This window comes from Globicephala melas, chromosome 4 (assembly GCF_963455315.2).
Source record: "Globicephala melas chromosome 4, mGloMel1.2, whole genome shotgun sequence".
Lineage (NCBI taxonomy): Eukaryota > Metazoa > Chordata > Mammalia > Artiodactyla > Delphinidae > Globicephala > Globicephala melas.
Window position 1 is genome coordinate 135,923,092 of NC_083317.1, and position 19,890 is coordinate 135,942,981.

Below are 19,890 nucleotides of genomic sequence, written 5' to 3' on the forward strand. Positions count from 1 at the left end.
CTCTGCGATCTGTTCTTTACAGCGCAGCCTGAGCGATCCTTTAATGTAAATTAGATCACGTCCCTCCCCTGGTTTATTTAAACCCTTCAGTTGTTGCCCATCACCTTTAGAAGAAAGTCCACACCCTTCCTGTGGCCTGCTGTGCCCTGGCCCGTGTCTCCCTGCTTGACCTCATGTCCTGTCACTGTCCTTGGCTCACTGCTCTCCAGTCACACTGGCTGTACTTCCTCTACCACACCAGGCTTGTTTCTGTGATGGGGCCTCGCTCCAGTGCTCTGCACTTAACGCCTGCTTGGCTGCCTCTTTCCCCTCATTCAGGTCTCAGCTCTGATGCCTCTTGAGAGAGACCTTTCCTGATATTCCCCCACCTACCCCATCACTCTTATTTCCTTTATCACACTCATTGTAATCCGTGTCTTGTTAATTATCTGTTTATTATTATCTGTTGTAGACATTGTGATAAAAGCCTCATGATGGCAAAGGCCTTGTGTCTGGTTGTTTATTGTGTCTCCACAACCTAAAATAGTGCCTGGTGCCTCAGTAATTGTTAAAGAATTTGACTGTAGCTATTGAACAGAAACTAGTATCATTCATTTTAAATCTTAATCTGTTGCTTGCAGTTCATTGCTTAAATGGATATCTGTTTTATTTAGCATTTATGATACTTTTCTCTCTTTTAAAAATAAAATAACTTTTTGGTGAGATAAGGCCCATGAGGATACAAATATTGATGGAATATTCTTTCTTGTATGGTTTTGAAAATTACTTAATATGTTAATTTTATATAGTTAATACATTGAATATATAAAACCATTGGACATAACTTTCAAAATATGTGTAGTTTTTTTCTTTTTTTGTATTTTTTGTATTTTTTGAATGTGGCTTTGTTTTTTAAAAAAAATTTATTGAAGTATAGTTGATTTGCATTGTTGGTTAGTTTCAGGTGTATAGCACAGTGATTCAGTTATACATACATAAGTATATATGTTCTTCAGATTTTCCTCCCTAATAGGTTATTACAAAATATTGAGTATAGTTCCCTGTGCTATACAGTAGGTCATTGTTGGTTATCTATTTTATATATAGTAGTGTGTATATGTTAATCCCAAACATGTATTCCTCCCCTTCTTTCCCCTTTGGTAACCATAAGTTCATTTTCTATGTGTGTCTCTGTTTCATAGATAAGTTCATTTGTATCATATTTTGGATTCCACATATAAGTGATATCATGTGGTTATTTGTCTTTCCTTGTCTGACTTCACTTAGTGTGAAAATCTCTAGGTCCATCCATGTTGCTGCAAATGGCATTATTTCATTCTTTTTAATGGCCGAGTAATATTCCACTGTGTGTGTATATATATATATATATATATATATACACACACACACACACACACACACACGACATCTTTATCCATTCATCTGTCAGTGGCCATTTAAGTTGCTTCCATGTCTTGGCTATTGTAAATAGTGCTGCAGTGAACATTGGGGTGCATGTATCTTTTTGAATTATGGTTTTCTCTGGATATATGTCCAGGAGTGGGATTGTAGGATCATATGGTAGCTTTATTTTTTTATTTTATTTAAGGAACCTCCATACTGTTCTACATAGAGGCTGTACCAGTTTACATTCCCACCAACAGGGTAGGAGGGTTCCTTTTTCTCCACACCCTTTCCAGCGTTTATTATTTGTAGACTTTTTGATAATAGCCATTCTGACTAGTGTAAGGTGATACATCATTGTTGTTTTGATTTGCATTTCTCGAATAATTAGCAATGCTGAGCATCTTTTCATGTGTCTTTGGCCATCTGTATGTCTTTGGAGAAATGTCTATTTAGATCTTCTGTCCATTCTTTGATTGGGTTGTTTGATTTTTTGATATTGCACTGTATGAGCCGTTTGTATATTTTGGAGATGAGCCCCTTGTTGGTTGCATTGTTTGCAAATTTTTTATCCCATTCTGTCGGTTGTCTTTTCGTTTTGTTAATGGTTTCCTCTGCTGTGCAAAAGCTTTTAAGTTTAATTAGGTCCCATTTGTTTGTTTTTATTTCCGTTACTCTAGGACAGCGGCCCCAACCTTTTTGGCAGCAGGGACTGGTTTCGTGGACGACAATTGTTCCACAGACCGGGGTGGGGTGGGGTGGGGTGGGGTTGGGGGATGGTTTCAGGATGATTCAAGCGCATTACATTTATTGTGCACTTTATTTCTATTATTATTACATCGTAATATATAATGAAATAATTATACAACTCACCCTAATGCAGAATCAGTGGGAGCCCTGAGCTTGTTTTCATGCAACTAGATGGTCCCATCTGGGGGTGATGGGAGACAGGGACACCCGAAATGTGTTGCTTATGTCCACTCTACTCCGTGATCTCGTTTTGGTTGCTGTCCCTGTAGAAAACCCTGCTTCACAAGGATAGGATGTTGGAAATGGAAGCAGGCTTTTCAGTGCTTTTGTGGCAATCTCAGGATATTCCACCTTGACTTTAATCCAGACTGTATGGAGATTTGAAGTTGACTCAAACATACTTTTAAGGCCACCGTCATTTGCTGTCTCAAGCAGTTGATTCTCTTCTAGCACGGACGAAGTCGATTCACCTGGCTTATTCACAAATGGGTCACGGATCCATACCTTCCTGGTTCGGGAGTCTTTTGTGATTGGGAAGTAATGCTCAGACTCTTTTGAAAGCTGAGATAGGTGAACATGCACTCGTGGGAGAAAGAAGGCCCTGGCTCAGTCTCTTTCAAAATCTCTGCTAATGTTTGAAACATGTCAAAAATCCCAACGTTCACTTGTCACCTCCATAATTCCAGTTTGGCTTTGAATACAGCCATTTTATCTGCCAACTTGAACACAGTTGTCATTCTCCTGTGAAGTGACAGATTGAGTTCGCTGAACAGGTTGAATATGTCACACAAGTAAGCAAGTTTTGCGACCCATTCTGTGTCACTGAAATGTAGTGCCAGTGGTGACTGTTTTTCTAAAAGAAATCTCAGGAGCGGCTCTCGTAACTCAGAAACTCTGGCCAGTGATCTACCTTTAGAAAGCCATCTCACTTCTGTGTATAAGAGAAGACGTGTGTGCTCTGTGTCCATCTCCTCACAGAACTGCGCAAACAGATGGGAGTTAAGGGCGTGTACTTTAATGTGGTTGATAATGTTAATCACATCCTGCAAAACGTTAAGTTCAGGTGACATTTTTCGGCTAACCAGCCTTTCTCTACGGATGACACAGTGCGTAGACTCACATTCATAAGCGACCTCTTTGACCCAAGTGGTGAAGCCAGAAAGCTGTCCAGTTGTGGCAGGTGCTCCGTCGGCACGTATACTGACACAAAATGACCAATTCAGGGCTTCCCTGGTGGCGCAGTGGTTAAGAATCCACCTGCCAATGCAGGGGACACGGGTAAAGCCCTGGTCCAGGAATATCCCACATGGCTATGTGCCACAACTACTGAGCCTGTGATCTAGAGCCTGCGAGCCACAACTACTGAGCCCGTGTGCCACAACTACTGAAGCCTGTGCGCCTAGAGCCCGTTCTCCACAGCAAGAGAAGCCACCACAAGGAGAAGCCCATGCACCGCAATGAAGAGTAACCCCCACTTGCCACAACTAGAGAAAGCCCGCGCACAGCAATGAAGACCCAGTGCAACCAAAAGTAAATTAATTAATTTAAAAAAATGACCAATTCAGTTTTCTTGATATGTCCCGATAAGTCCAAAGAGTTGAATAGTTCTGCAGCTGTGGTGTTGTTTGGCAACAAAAGTGCACATAACTTATCCTCATGCACATCCTTCTGAAAAATATATTGCACAAAAAAGCGCGTTGTTGCCTTGTTGTCAACATCAGTAGACTCATCAACGTGGATTGCATACCACGGTGACTCATTAATCCTCTCTAACAATTGTGTCTCAGTATCCTCTGCTGCTATTTCATCAGTTCATCTAGTTATGGTGCTAGCTGCAAGAGGAATACATGACACCTTTTGAACTGCAGCCTCTCCTAAAAGTTCCCGACAAATGTCCTTAGCAGCAGGCAGGATCAGCTCTTCACCAATAGTAAAGGGCTTCTTAGCTTTAGCAATGTGGTTGGGCACTAAGAAAGATGGTCTCAGTGCAGACACATTTGATGAAGTGGTGGCCTTCAATAATTGCTTCTGTTCTTCATGTCCATGTTCTTTTCTTTTGAAAAACTCCAAAGGCTTGTCTTTTAATGCAGGGTGCTTGGTCTCCATGTGGTGAAGCAGTTGAAGGTTTCATGGCTTTGTTGGATAGCCAGTTGCCACATATTATACAAAAGCAGGCTTGGAGAATGTGAATAACCTGTTGCAATGAACCCGTAATTATGTAGGACTCTTGGTATTTTCTTTCAAATCCAGCTTTCTTTCTGTTGGCAGTCTTAGAGTCTTCTGCTGTCTCATCATTGGGTCTTTCCCCATTTTCAAAGAAGCTCTCCAGAGACGTTTGTTTTTTATGCATTTTGGCTAGGGTTAGCTTGTGGGCTTACCAAAACTCTGACTGAGACAAGTGCACAGTGCGGGAAGGAGGCACAATGGAAGTGGTAAATAAAATAATGGGTGGACCACGCGTGGACTAAATAAGTGTTGGATTCTGACTCAAAGCCTGCCACTAGATGCAGCTGTACAATTGAAGTACAGCAACTCACTTGCCACTATAAAGCCTGCCACCAGATGCAGCTTAATTGTCACTTGTCACTCACTGATAGGGTTTTGATATGAGTCTGCAAGCAATTGATTTATTATGGTCTCTGTGCAGTCAAACCTCTCTGCTAATGATAATCTGTATTTGCAGCCACTCGCCAGTGCTAGCATCACTGCCTCAGCTCCACCTCAGATCATCAGGCATTAGATTCTCATAAGGAGCATGCAGCTTAGATCCCTTGCGTGCACAGTTCACAGTAGGGTTTGTGCTAATGCGGCTGCTGATCTGACAGGAGGCAGAGCTCAGGCCGTAATGTGAGCGAAGGAGAGCGGCTGTAAATAGGGATGAAGCTTCGCTCACTTCCCCGCCGCTCACCTCCTGCTGTGCGACCTGGTTCCCCCCTGCTGTGCGACTGGGGTGGGGGTGGGGTTGGGGACCCGTGCTCTAGGAGACAGATCCAAAAAGATATAGCTGCAATTTATGTCAAAGAGTGCCCTGCTTATGTTTTCCTTTAGGAGTTTTGTGGTACCTGGTCTTACAGTTAGGTCTTTAATCCATTTTGAATTTATTTTTGTGCATGGTGTTAGAGAACGTTCTAATTTCGTTGTTTTACATATAGCTGTCCAGTTTTCCCAGCACCACTTATTGAAGAGACTCTCTTTTCTCCATTGTATATTCCTGCCTCCTTTGTCAGAGGTTAATTGAGCATAGGTGTGTGTGTTTATTTCTGGGCTTTCTATCCTGTTCCATTGATCTACATGTCTGTTTTTGTGCCAGTACCATACTGTTTTGATGACCATAGCTTTGTAGTATAGTCTGAAGTCAGGGAGCCTGATTCCTCCAGCTCCGTTTTTCTTTCTCAGGATTGCTTTGGCTACTCAGGGCCTTTTGTATTTCCATACAGATTTAAAAATTTTTTGTTCTAGTTCTGTGAAAAATGTCATTGGTAATTTGATAGGGATTGCCTTGAATCTGTAGATAGCCTTGGGTAATATAGTCATTTTGACAATATTGATTTTTCCAATCCAAGAGCATGGTGTATCTTTCCATCTGTTTGTGTCATCTTTGATTTCTTTCATCAGCATCTTATAGTTTTCGGAGTACAGGTCTTTTATCTCCTTAGGTAGGTTTATTGCTAGGTATTTTTTTTTTGATGTGATGGTAAATGGGATTGTTTCCTTAATTTCTCTTTCTCATCTTTTGTTGCTAGTGTATAGAAATGCAACAAATTTCTGGGTATAATTTTGTATCCTGCAACTTTACCAAATTCATTGATGAGCTCTAGTAGTTTTTTGGTAGCATCTTCAGGATTTTATATGTATAGTGTCATAATTATCTGTTGCTTGTAGTTCACTGTTTAAATGGATATATGTTTTATTTAGCATTTATGATACTTTTCTCTGTTTTAGAAATAACTTTGGTGAGGTAAGGCCTATGAGGATACAAACATTGATGGAATATTCTTTTTTGTATGTTTTTGAAAATTACTTAATATATGTTAATTTTCCATAGTTAATTAATACTTACATTGAATATATAAAACCACTGGACATATTTCAAAATATGGGTAGTTTTTTTTTTTCTTTAAATACCTATTGCTTTGGAAGGCACTTTGAACACAATTTGATGAAATACCCTTCTTTTTGCCAGTAGGTGGCGCTCTTGGTCATGGTTACTATTGTTACAAAACAAGATGTTAGAATTTTAAAGAGAACAGCTTTTAAAAATTAACATTTCTTTGTTTTCCAGTTCAGTTGAGCAGTAGACCGTTCAGACAGCATAATCACTAACATATGTGTCTTAGATGAGGACAACTTATTGTAGCAGTAGTTGTCCAAAACATTGAGCAGAACAGGGTGTCCATATGTACCTACATATCTGTTAAATTTTATCAGGGAAGTTGACCCCAAGTGACATGTAACTCTATCATTCCAGCCATTGAGCTGGTTGTTCATGGGGTGGATACTCTAAGCAGCAGAAGTTACAGACTGATGGTCAAGGAAGATGAAAGAGAGAAGCAGCAAGACAGTCAGACAAGAAAAGTGGAAACAGGAGGAGGAATGAATGGAAAGGGGGTCTTTGAGAGTCGGCTTGCTCTGCGGTGATTCTTGCTGATTACAATGAGCCTTTCCTTTTGCCACTAAGAGACAGTGCTTTTTAATTTTCCCCATCATCGTTCTTATATGTTGTCTCTGCCATTGCAGGAACTTTGTGAGAATTTCAGTATATGGAAACACTGTCTGTGTTCCAACTGGTGTGTATTCCAAAGGTCTCAGTGTAAATGCAGGACCAGAATATTGCATGTCAGTCAGTCAGCCGTACTCTTAATGACTCCTGAATTCTCATGGACTTCTAAAGTAAGTTTTGCCTTCTTTCAATGATTTATGTACCATTTTTGGTTTACTACATTCAAAGGAGAAAAACTACGTGTAATAGTCTTACATGAGGTGAAAGAGGCCTTATACTTATTTCATTTACTAGAGAGAAAAGTAGCGAGTAGCATGTTTATCCACAGTGATGCTGCATGGCAAGAAATAGATCTTTTATCTTGTCTAAAGACTAGTTATGAAACAGTGGATTTTTGATATGATTTGATTATAACTGAATAAATTACATATGACTGATATCACTGCTCAATTTACTTACTTTTATTTATTTCTTGTCTCTGTCTTTTAAATGTAGGCTCCCTAAGATCTTTGTTTTGTTCATGTTTGTATCCCCAGGACCTGCCATGTGATGGGCTTTAATAAATATTTGTCAAATGAAGGGCTAAATTAATGAATGTGGAGTAGGAATGCAGCACACCTCACTTGAATATTTTTCTAACACTGTATTTGTTACAATTAATTCATGTAGTACCTTCCAAAGAGCTCAGGAAATAGAGTGTTCACATACATTTTCATTTATTCTCAAGCCAACTGAGATAGGAAAGGACAGATATATATGGCAATATAACGTGTTAAAAGTGGCCATGTTAGGCAAAGAAATAGTTAAAAATTGGCAGAGGAAAACAGTGATAGGAAGCAAAAAAAATGTATCATTTGACTTCCAATCAGTGCTTTCCCTGATAGGCCAGTAGTTTTTAGAATTTGAAATGTTGGAGAATCTTTCTGGCTTTTTTATTTTAACTTGTTATTGAAGTGTAACATATAAACAGACGTACATAAACCCTAAGAGGACTGCTTCATTGAACTTTTAAGACTTGATTTTTTTTAGAGCAGTTTTAGGTTCACAGCAAAACTGAAGGCTAGTAGAGGGATTCCCCATACACCCACTGCTTACACACGTGCATCGCCTCCCCCAGCATCCACATCCCCCACCAGAGTGGGACAGTTGTTATAAGTGATGAACCTGCACTGATATCATAATCATCCCAAGTCTAACACCACGGCTCACTCTTGATGTTGTATGTTCTGTGGATTTGGACATATGTTTAATGACTTTTGTCATTATGGTACCATGCAGAGTATTTTTACTGCTCCCAAACTTCTCTGTGATTTGATGAACTTTTTTCAAAATGAAAATACCCATCAGCATTCATATTAAGAAAAGACATTGTCATTGGCACCTCACCAGGAGTAATTACTAAGTTGATTTCTAACTGTGTAGATTCGTTTTTTCTGTTTTTGTACTCTGTGTGACTGACTTCTTTGAGTCTGGCTTCTTTCATTCTTTTCATTTACTGTGATATTTGTGATACCTATGTTACTGCATGTAGTTGGAGTTTGTTTATTCTCATTGCTGTGAACCTCAGAAAATTTGTCCCTTTCACTTTATCTAACAAGAAATATTAAAGACTTATGCGGTGCTCTGGGCAGAATATAATTATTAGGCAGTTATAAAATCTACTGTCCTCTTCTGTAATAGCAGAAGATTAGTCCCATGAGTTTGGTCAGAGATTTTGGAAACTAATAGAGAACAGAAATATTTGAACACCATAATTACATACGTATGTGCTGTGGAGATCAGTTGAATCAGTTGTATGTAGTAGCAGAAATTTTGTCAGGGTGAAGTTAATTGTTTTGCTGTTAGATCAGCTCATAATGTCAGCAACCAAAATCCAAACTCTTCTTCACTGGCCCCTAAGATAGTCTGATATTTCCCTACTTTTCCTTAAAATATTTTAACTTTCAGTTTGTTGTTTCCCAGGAAGCACCATGGCTGTCGTGATTCCTGCGTTGCTGCGAGGCTTTGTGGGGGCCATCTGCGCTCAGGCTGCTTCGAGTAGACTGACACCCAGCGCTTTGCGCCACCTTACTCTAAGCAGGTGAGTTGTCACCTTCAGTGTCATTTGAGGTTGATTTTCAAAAAGACCTGACCTGCTGATGATCATGGGAGGCATATTGTAACATCTTGCTTACACGTGCATGCTGTCAGTGGATCATTAAGCTTTAGTTAGATGTGCAGATTTTCATGGGCCGCTTTCTGGGATCCATGATGTTATATTGTATTGTGGATAGTCATGCTGTTGCTTTCCAGCTACAGGTATGACAGGTATTGGATAGTCACGATAATTACTAGTGTAATTAATTTTCAGGAGGATAATACTTAATAACCTAATTTTACTTTCTATTAAAGCGTAATGAAATCCAAAAGGAAAACTGATCACTTGGAGAGAACTGCAGATGTCGTTCGCCGGGAGGTTTGTATCTTGGGCCAGGGCAGGTTCTCCTCGCTGGCAGGTGGCACGCAGTTAGGACTGGCTTACTGAGAGGGCATTACATGAGCTTGATCCCTGTGAAGACAGTCAGGGCAAGTTTGTTATTTTTCTCTTCAGAACTTTTCTGAACAGGGCATATGACAACTGATTTGAAAAGATGACAGCAAAATACTCAAATTGTTCCCTTTAAACTTGGAATGGATGGATTTTTTCTTTTTAAATAAATAAATTTATTTATTTATTCATTCATTTTTGGCTGTGTTGGGTCTTTGTTGCAGCACGCAGGCTTTCTCTAGTTGTGGTGAGTGGGGGCTACAGTTTGTTGCGGTGCGTGGGCTTCTCATTGCGGTGGCTTCTCTTGTTGTGGAGCACAGGCTCTAGGCACGTGGGCTTCAGTAGTTGTGGCACGTGGGCTCAGTAGTTGTGGCTCGTGGGCTCTAGAGCGCAGGCTCAGTAGTTGTGGCGCACAGGCTTAGTTGCTCCGTGGCATGTGGGATCTTCCTGGACCAGGGATCGAACCCATGTCCCTGAATTGGCAGGCAGATTCTTAACCACTGCACCACCAGTGAAGTCCTGATGGATTTGTTTTTGATGAAGGAAGTGTAGCAGCAATGGAGGGAACTGTCCTCACAGGCATAAGGTTTAAGGTTTAAGGTTATATTTTAGGGATAGAACTTCTTTTAGAGCCTACATTTTACGAGTAGCTTGCTTTTTCTTTCTTTCTTTCTTTTTTTTTTTTGGCACCATGTCTCAAAGTCCTTGTTCTTATCCCTACTTTAGAACAACTTCCTATTTCATCAAAAGGGAGAAAGCACTAACATCTGAGAAAGGAAGGTGGACGAGCTCCTATTACCCCTTCCCATGTGCAGATATTTTCCTCCATATTCAGACCATAGAAGGGCTAATCCACCAACCCAAAGGGGTGTCGAGGGCTGGGAAATAAAGGATCCTCACCCTTTATCTCTGTGAGTAACCCCATTTTCTTTTAAAAGTGTCAGTTGGATATTTGATTTTGCTTTTGAATGATTCTTCACGTATTTGAAAATACTTAGCTTAGTTTTGTAAGTGTATTTAAACTAACAGTTAGAAAACTATTTCATATAAGGAAGGATTATACACTTCTATAAACATGGTCAGAAATTGCATTGTCGCAGTAGTTTAATTTTTAGTGTTAATAATAGAATATACTTTAATGTAAAAGAGTATTATTTAGGCCCCACCCTCAAGCTTATTCTACTTTCAGAAAATTGCTTTGGGGCCAAGAGTGGTGTGTTTGTGGATTCAGCTTTAAGCCAATGTGTTTTTGAGGAGTTTATGTAAAGTAGTTCAGCATAATAGATTTATGGCTGTGTGGGAAAATATGCTTTTCCCGCTGATGATAAATCTGAAAACGCTTTTTTTTGGTTTGTTCAACACGCAAAAATGCTGACTCTGTAAAAGTGAGATTTGTTAGAATTTTTTTTTTTAAAGTGAAACCTTGCCAGCTTTGAAGAAAAAGCAGTTTATTTAACAGGTTTGGACTGTACTCTCTTCTGTTGTATTTTGAGGCAGGTAGAATTACGAGTTGGGTTTGGCAAACTTTTCATAAGGAGCCAGATAGTATGTTAGGCTTCCAGGGCCACCCTGTCTCAGTTACAACTACAAAACTCTGCCTTTGTAGTGTGAAGATAGCCCTAGGCAACATGTAAACAGATTGTTGTGGCTGTGTTCCAACAAGACGGCATTCACCAGAACACTCAGATTTGGCCTGTGGGTCGATTGTAATTTGCCAATTCCTGAATTCAAATTTTACAGGACAGAATTTCTGAGACTTCTGAGGGGTTATTTTGAGCCAAGTTTAAGAAAACTGCACAGAAAGTTAATGGAAACTCCAGTAGTGTGATTGAGCAGTTGAGAGTTGTAATGCCTGGAAGTCAGAGAATTACAGGGTAAGTCCAGCCATGGTATCAGCTAGGTGGGAGATTTTCCAGTTGCACCTCCCCTCCTTCTCTGTTTCTCATTTCTGCTCCTCTACCACACAGAATGAGAGTGGGGTGCTGGGGGGTGGAGCTGGATAAGCCAGGTGGTGCCTGGAACCACGTCCTTAGTGGTGTAAGGTCATCAGGGGCTCACCTGTATCCCTCCAGAGTGCAGGTCCTAGCCATGGAACAGGCGCTCAGCTTGGACTTCTGGAAATGACCAGCACCTCTGGTCAGGCCAGACCACTTTCTCCTCTCTTGTCTGCAGACCCTGCCTTCCCTTTGTACGGCTAGCATACCCACAAAACTCCCCATGCGTCATTTGCCCTTCAGTTCCAGCCTGTGAGGCAGCCTAAGGATAGCTTGGCATCTCCATGTTACAGCAGAGGCAGCAGAGCCTGGGGCCAGAGGGAAGCTCCAGGTCTCTGATTCCTAGGCCAAAGGACCCTGCTGCTTCCTGGAGTGGGTCCAGAATGGAGCTCTCACCCACCCGGAAGTGTCCTTTCTTTACTAGGCCTGGGGTTCCCTCTGGAGAATTTACTGAATGACCATATTATGATGTTAATATCTCTTACTTGGGGCTGTAACTGTAAGCTGCCTGGAGTCCTGCTGATGAGGGAAACTGAGCTCTGAACTGAATGACATTTGACTGTGATGCTGTGGCTAGGACTTACAAAACTATGTTGAATGAAAGTGGCAAGAGTGGGGCTTCCCTGGTGGCGCAGTGGTTGAGAGTCTGCCTGCCGATGCGGGGGACACGAGTTCGTGCCCCGGTCTGGGAAGATCCCACATGGCGCGGAGCGGCTGGGCCCGTGAGCCATGGCCGCTGAGCCTGCGCATCCGGAGCCTGTGCTCTGCAACGGGAGAGGCCGCAGCAGTGAGAGGCCCGCGTACCGCAAAAAAAAAAAGTGGCAAGAGTGGACATCCTTGTCTTGTTCCTGATCTTGGAGGAAATGCTTTTAGTTTTTCACTGTTGAGTACGTTTGCTGTGGGTTTGTCGTATATGGCCTTTATTATGTTGAGGTAGATTCCCTCTATGCCCACTTTCTGGAGAGTTTTTTATCATAAATAGATGTTGAATTTTATCAAAAGCTTTTTCTGCATCTAATGAGATGATCATATTGTTTTTATTCTTCAGTTTGTTAATATGGTGTATCACACTGATTAATGTGCCTATATTGAAGAATCCTTGCATCCCTGGGATAAATCCCACTTGGTCATGGTTTATGATCCTTTTAATATATTGTTGGATTTGGTTTGCTAATATTTTGTTGAGGATTTCTGCATCTCTATTCATCAGTGATATTGACCTGTAATTTTCTTTTTTTGTGGTATCTTTGTCTGGTTTTGGTAGCAGAGTGATGGTGGCTTCATAGAATGAGTTTGGAAGTGTTTCTTCCTCTGCAGTTTGTTTGGAATAGTTTCAGAAGGATAGGTGTTAACTCTTCCCTATTTTAATTTAATTTAATTTTTTTATTGGCGTATAATTGCTTTACAATGTTGTGTTGGTTTCTGCTGTACAGTGAAGTGAATCAGATATATGTATACATATATCCCCTCCCTCTTGGACCTCTTCTCTAAATATCTGATAGAATTCGCCTGTGAAGCCATCTGGTCCTGGACTTTTGTGTTCTGGAGTTTTTAAATCATAGATTCAATTTCAGTACTTGTAATTGATCTGTTCATATTTTCTGTTTCTTTCTGGTTCAGTCTTGGGAGATTGTACCTTTTTAAGAATTTGTCCATTTCTTCTAGGTTGTCCATTTTATTGCCATGTAGTTGCTTGTAGTAGTCTCATGTGATCCTTTGTATTTCTGTGGTGTCTGTTGTAAATTCTCCTTTTTTGTTTCAAAGTTTGATTTGGGCCCTCTCCCTTTTTTTCTTGATGTGTCTTGCTAAAGGTTTATGAATTTTGTTTATCTTTTCAAAGAAGCAGCTTTTAATTTCATTGATCTTTTCTGTTTTCTTAGTCTCTATTTCATTTATTTCTGCTCTGCTCTTTATGATTTCTTTCCTTCTTGGTGTTTTGTTCTTTCTCTAGTTGCTTTAGGTGTAAGGTTAGGTTGTTTGAGACTTTTCTTGTTTCCTGAGGGAAGCTTGTATTGCTATAAACTTCCCTTTCAGAATGGCTTTTGCTATGTCCCACAGGTTTTGGATCATCATGTTTTTGTTTTCATTTGTGTTTAGGTATTTTTTTATTTCCTCTTTGATTTCTTCAGTGATCTGTTGGTTGTTTAGTAGCATATTGTTTAGCCTCCACATGTTTATGTTTTTTGCAGTTTTTTCTTGTTGATTTCTAATCTCATAGCATTGTGGTTAGAAAAGATACTTGACATGATTTCAGTTTTCTTAAATTTACTGAGGCTTGCTTTGTGGCCCAGCATGTGATCTGTCCTGGAGAATGTTCAATATGCACTTGAAAAGAATGTGTATTCTGCTGCTTTCAGATGGAATGCTCTGTAGATATCAATTAAGTCCGTCTGGTCTAATGTGTCATTTAAGGCCTGTGTTCCCTTATTGATTTTCTGTCTGGTTGATCTGTCCATTGATGTAAGTGGGGTGTTAAAGTCTCCCACTATTATTATGTGACTGTCAGTTTCTTTTATTTCTGTTAACATTTGCCTTATATATTGAGGTGCTCGTGTGTTGGGTGCATATATATTTACAATTGTTATATCTTCTTCTTGGATTGATCCCTTGATCATTATGTAGTATATTTCTTTGTCTCTTGTAACAGTCTTTATTTAAAAGTCTATTTTGTCTGATATGAATATTGCTACTCCAGCCTTCTTTTGATTTCCATTCGCATGGAATACCTTTCTCCATCCCCTCACTTTCAGTCTGTATGTGTCTCTAGATCTGAAGTGGGTCTCTTGTAGACAGCATATATATGGGCCTTGTTTCTGTATCCATTCAGCCAGTCTATGTCTTTTGATTGGAGCATTTAATCTGTTTACTTTTAAGGTAATTATCCATATGTATGTTCTTATTGCCATTTTATTAATTTTGGATTTGTTTTATTAGGCCTTTTTTCTTCCTTTCCTCTTTTGTTCTCTTCTCGTGTGATTGATTATCTTTCGTGTTGTTTTTGGATTCCTTTTTCTTTTTCATGTATATATCTATTACAGATTTTTCGTTTGTGGTTACCATAAGGTTTTGATATAGCAGTCTGTATATATACATGATTGTTTTAAATTGCTGGTCTCTTAATTTCAAATGCATTTCATATATCCTGCCCTTGTACTCTCCTCCTCATGATAACTGGTTTTGATACCATATTTGTGTGTGGATGATTTCCTACTCTTACTATATGTTTGCCTTTACCAGTGAGCTTTCCTCTTTCATAATTTTCTTGTTTCTAGTTGTGGCCTTTTCTTTTCCACTTAGAGAAATTCCTGCAGTATTTGTTATAAAGCTGGTTTGGTGGTGCTGAATTCTTTTAGCTTTGCTTGTTTGTAAACTTTTGATTTCTCCGTCAGATCTGATGAAAGCCTTGCTGGGCAGCGTATTCTTGATTGTAGGTTTTTCCCTTTCATCACTTTAAATATATTACATCACTCCCTTCTGGCCTGTGGCATTTCTGCTGAAAAATCAGCTGATAGTCTTATGGGGATTCCCTTGTATCTTATTTGTTGCTTTTCCCTTATTGCTTTTAATATTTTCTCTTTGTCTTTAATTTTTGCCAGCTTGATTACTGTGTGTCTAGGTATGTTCCTCCTTGGGATTAATACTTTTTTAATTGTACTAGTGTACTTCTTTTAGAATCCTATGCCTTATCCTACAAATGCCTTATGTGTATTGTTGCCTGTTGTTTACAAAGCCCTCGATTAGACAATAAGTTGTTATTTGATTCTCACAGCCACCCTGGTGCTTATCCCCATTGCACAGGTGAGGAAAGTAAGGTTTCAGAGATTTAGATAGGATGACCCTGCTTTCTGTTTGCCTGGGGTAGTCCTGGCTTATAACTCTTCCTCTGGTATAATTGTCAGTAGCACCCCCTTTTCACCTTCACAAGGGCCCTGTTTTGGGTGATAAATTACATTGTTGGCCTAAGTTTAAAGGACTTGTTCAAGTAAATGGAGAACTCAGCCCTTGAACTCAGATCTTTGTTATCAAATTGGTCTTTCTTTCTAATATAGCAGAGGATCGTGACACTTGATTTAGACAAAGTTCAATTGAGCAACAAAATGGGAGGTAAATTTCACACAGCCATTTCTCTGTTCCAGATCAAAACTTCACTTAGTATTACCGGGCATAACAAACGTGGGAGTTACTACTGACACAATAAAACCAAATGACTGGGCTTCTGAGTCAGAGACATTTGGGGATCCTGTGAGTCCCATTGCTGGTTATTGAGTGCCGAGAATCTGCTTGACTTTGGGTTTTGCTGAGGCTTGGATTTGAGTGGAATAGGCTGCTTAGTTGGAGAGCTGGATCGTGTTCTGAGTTTAACTCTTAACACTTCTCTGCTAGTCATCACCTGTACATTTGGGAAAGGTTGTGTGCTGGAGCGGCCTTCTTCAAGTTGGGAGGTGGGGGGGGCATTTTTTTAATATGGACTGTTTCCCAGCAGTTGGACAGCTAATTTGCTTTGACTGATGGTCAGAGAACCTTTTAGAGATTATCCAGATTGAGATGAACAGTACTTGGCATTCACGGCACTGTCAGCTCTGACAGAGCAGAGAGTGGTGGGGAGACCTCAGGCACCTAGAGGCAGCTGGGGGCTTGTGGGGGGGTGGGCCCCAGTCTCTTGGAGAATCTCCCAGGGGGGTGCAGTCTGATGGCCCTGGCAGCTGGCCTCCAGCTCCTCAGATACCCAGCACCCTGCTGTGAGTGGAGGCCTACGAAGAGGGAAGCCACTGTAGCCACAGAACCTGGCATAGTGCTGACATGACATAGGCACTCAGTACCTGTTTCATTGAGTAGAATAAACAAGTGTTACTCCCACTGTGGACAAAGAATGTCGCCTGCCCATTTCAGTAAACAAAGGATATTGGGGCCATCAAGCCATCAGCCACTGTAGCCACCATCCCCCATGGTGCACACTGAGAGGATTCAGGATGGAGAAAAGCAGGATACTGGCCCTAGATAGCCAAGGTGCATATCAAAGGAATGATTTCAATAAGCTCAGACTCTTGCATCTTCCCATACGTAGAGAAGCACTAAATTCATTAACTCGAGATGTCTGTTTTTTCTTTAATTAGCAGTAATCTTTTTTTTTTTTTGCGGTATGCGGGCCTCCCACTGTTGTGGCCTCTCCTGTCGTGGAGCATGGGCTCCGGACGCGCAGGCCTAGCGGCCGTGGCTCACGGGCCCAGCCACTCCGCGGCATGTGGGATCCTCCCGGACCGGGGCACGAACCCGTGTGCCCTGCATCGGCAGGCGGACTCTCAACCACTGTGCCACCAGGGAAGCCCTAGCAGTAATCTTTTGATGGTCGATTACCTGGGTTTTTGCAGAAACTCCTATATATCCTGGCTCCTCCCTTACCTATTTGGACCAGTATCTCAGAGCTATCTGAGAGGCTGTATCCTAGACTTAAGTCTGCAGTAAGTCCACAGAATAAAGTATAATTCTCAACTTTTAGGTTGTGTATTTTTTTTCACTCGACACCTCTTCTGTGGCTGATTACCTGTACTGCCTTGGAGAGTCCCTTTGTAAAGTAGGGACAGTGATGATATGCAGATAAGACCTGTGAAAATGAGAACTTCCCTCACCTGGTACTTCTTAACTAGACCCAGAACTTAACTTGTTAGTGTCTGAAATATATAGTGTCATTGCTTTTCACGGACACCCTTTTTTTCAACAAATTAAGTAATCTAAGAGGTGGCTCTTTTCCATTTTTCCCTTAGGGGATCCAATCAAATGAAACAGACATGCATTGAGTGCCTGCTATAACCTAGCCCCATTCCAGGTGTGGGGAATACAGCAGTGCAGGAGGCAGGTAAAGCCCCTGAGGTATGTGGGGCTGGTAAACCAGAAATGTCAGATGTGATAAACACTGTGAAGGAAATAAAACAGGGTAATGGGGTCATGGGTGTTGGGAGCGTTATTTCCTATTGGTTTGTAACGTTTGGGCTGAGACTCGAATAAGGAGGAAAGCCAGCCAGCCTAGTGCACAGCATTCCTGGCAGAGGGACTGGAGAGTGCGGAGACTTTGAGGCAGGAACGAGCACCGCGTGTTCAGAGAAGGTGATAGATGAGAGGTAGGAGGGCCCAGGTCATGGAAACTGCTGTGGCCTTGGACAAGGAGTTGGGGTTTTATTCTCAGGGCGACAGAAGGTTTAAAGCAGGGAAATGACGTGTGGTTTACATTGTAAGTGGGTCATCTATTGGCTCGGTAGAGCTCTGGGCTTCTGCGGTGCTTTGACACCAAGTTGGAGGCTACTGACATAGTCCGCGGAGAGATGACGGTGGCTTAGGGTAGCGTGGTGGGGTTGTGGGTGGGGCTGATGGGATTCACAGGTGGGGCGGGGGGTGTACAGCTAGTGAGAGGACAGGAGACCAAGAGACTTCTAGTTTGGGATTTGAATCATCGGGGTAGATGATGGTGGTGGCACATATTTACTAAAATAGAGAAGAACAAGTTTGGAGGAGGGGGATAAAGAGCTCAGTTTGCGGATAATCTGGGGTGGGAGGTAGATGGAGTTACAGATGAGACAAGATCAGCCATGAGCTTTGTCACCTCACATCAGCTGTTCAATGTGGGTCATGGCTACATGGAGATTCATTATATTATTTTTACTAGTTTTGTGTATGTTTGATGTTTTCCATAATAAAAAGGAAGAAACTTTGAGAGATAAAAGAGTTCTATGTTGGATGTTTTGTTTGAAATGGAAATTGAAGTCAGCAGTTGGGTATACGAGATTGGATTTCACTGCTGGAGATGAAAAGTTTAAGCCACATAGAGAGGAGAGGGAGAGGGCCTGGCACTCAGCCTGGGGCATGTCAACATCTAGAGGTCAAGCAGGAGAGGAAGGGCCAGCGGAGGAGATGGGGAAGCAGGGGCTGACCAGGCAGGCGGGCGATCAGCAGGTGTTGGTGAAGCCAGGAGGAAAAGTGTTTCCGGGAGGGAGCAGCCAACCACGTGGAAGTTTGCTGAGAGGCCGTCACTGGATATAGCAGAGTGGATAGTGGGCCACCGGAGTGGCTGGCTTCAGTTCAGTGCATCGCTGAGCGTGAACGCCTGATGGATGTGTTGGGGAGAGGGTGGGAAATAGGGAAGTGGAGCCAGGACCATGTATCCCTCTGAAATTTTTTATGTGGATGGTAGCAGAGAAATGGGGTAACAGCTGGGTTAAGGGAGAGGCTTGTTTTAATTGTTATGTTTTGAGAAGCAGCAAAGCACAGTGGTCAAGTGCCTGGATTCAAATCTCGGCTTTGCCACTTACTAGCTCTGGGACCTCAGTTTTCTCACATATAAAATGGGGATGATAGCAATACCCACCTCTTCGGGTTGTTGTGACGATGGAATGAATGCTGTACGTGGAGTGGCTAGCCGGTGGTGAGCGCTGTGTGTAGGCGTTTGCTGCCGGTGTCCTTATGTGAGGCGGCAGACCCGAACGCGAGTGTGTTGTCATGGAGACAGGGGAGCGGGGAGTGATGCATGAGAGAGTGAAGGCTTGAGGGGGCAGAGAGCAGACTCAGCCCAGGTGGATGGGTGAGTGTTTGGGAGGAGCAGGGAGAGCACATTGTCACAGCAGGCCGTGGTGTTGACGGCACACACCGTTGAAGAGGTTATACAGTTGACAGAATTGTGTGGTCTTTCCTTGTCAGTAATTTACTTCAGTAAAACCATTTTCTTTTAATCAGATTCCTACTCATCAGATTGGTGTTCAGCCACAGTTAAAATCATGTCTCTGGGCCTTGGTGTCCTTATGTGTAAGATGACACACTATTCTGGATGATGACTACATTTTCCTTCACCTCTGAAATGCTCTGTGCCCCACCTGTGTTTTTGTTTCAGGTCGTCTCTACTACTGACTTTGTCTAAATTTTTAAGCCAGCAAATGAATGAATGGGAGTGAACAGGGGAAGGCGGCCAGGTTTCCCAGAGAAAGGCCCATTTCCTGAACAGAGACTTTTGTAGCAGCAGTAACATCAAAATATCGTCCATAAAACCCTTTCAGTCAGCATGATGGCATTTCCTTTTAGATGCTGACTCTGACAAAGCATTAAAAAAGTGTGCTAGTAAAAGTTGGCAAATGTATTGTTATTTTACTGAACAGTAGAAGAGTCTAGATGTTATTTTATGGAAAACTTCATTTCCTGCCATGTGTTTTAACTTAGGACATGGCTAGTTGAGGTTTCAGTTGCGAAATCTTTTGATCCATTGAGAACAAGTACAAATGTTAAAACATACAGTTTCTCCATCATGTTTTGCTTATTCACTAAAAGTAGAGAAAGAATGGCATATAACCAGAGCCATAATCATGGCTTAATTATATGAAATAGCTTCAGAATAAAATAAAAGACACGGCCTTCAAAAAGATTTTGCTAATGTTTTTAATCCCCATTGCTAGAAATCTTTGTATAGTAAACAGTATTTATATTAAGAAAATAAGGTGTTAAGAGGGAGGCATGTCTTTAAAAATCATGAATTGTGC

At 41.4% G+C, this 19,890-nt stretch overlaps 1 protein-coding gene across 3 annotated transcripts in view; it reads left to right on the plus strand.

The window, feature by feature from the left end:
* The window catches only part of OXNAD1 (oxidoreductase NAD binding domain containing 1), a 55,667-nt gene that overhangs the window by 3,316 nt on the left and 32,461 nt on the right, over window positions 1-19,890 (plus strand). For 2 of the 3 annotated variants that reach the window (XR_009563831.2, XM_030876372.3), the window contains exons 2-4: window positions 6,871-7,023; window positions 8,816-8,933; window positions 9,245-9,308. Coding sequence is in view for 2 of the 3 variants with exons in the window: in XM_030876372.3 (XP_030732232.1) it covers window positions 8,824-8,933; window positions 9,245-9,308 (174 nt within the window). In the remaining variant the exon portion in view is untranslated. The remainder of the gene's footprint in view (window positions 1-6,870; window positions 7,024-8,815; window positions 8,934-9,244; window positions 9,309-19,890) is intronic. The other variant, XM_030876371.3, reaches the window with a different exon arrangement.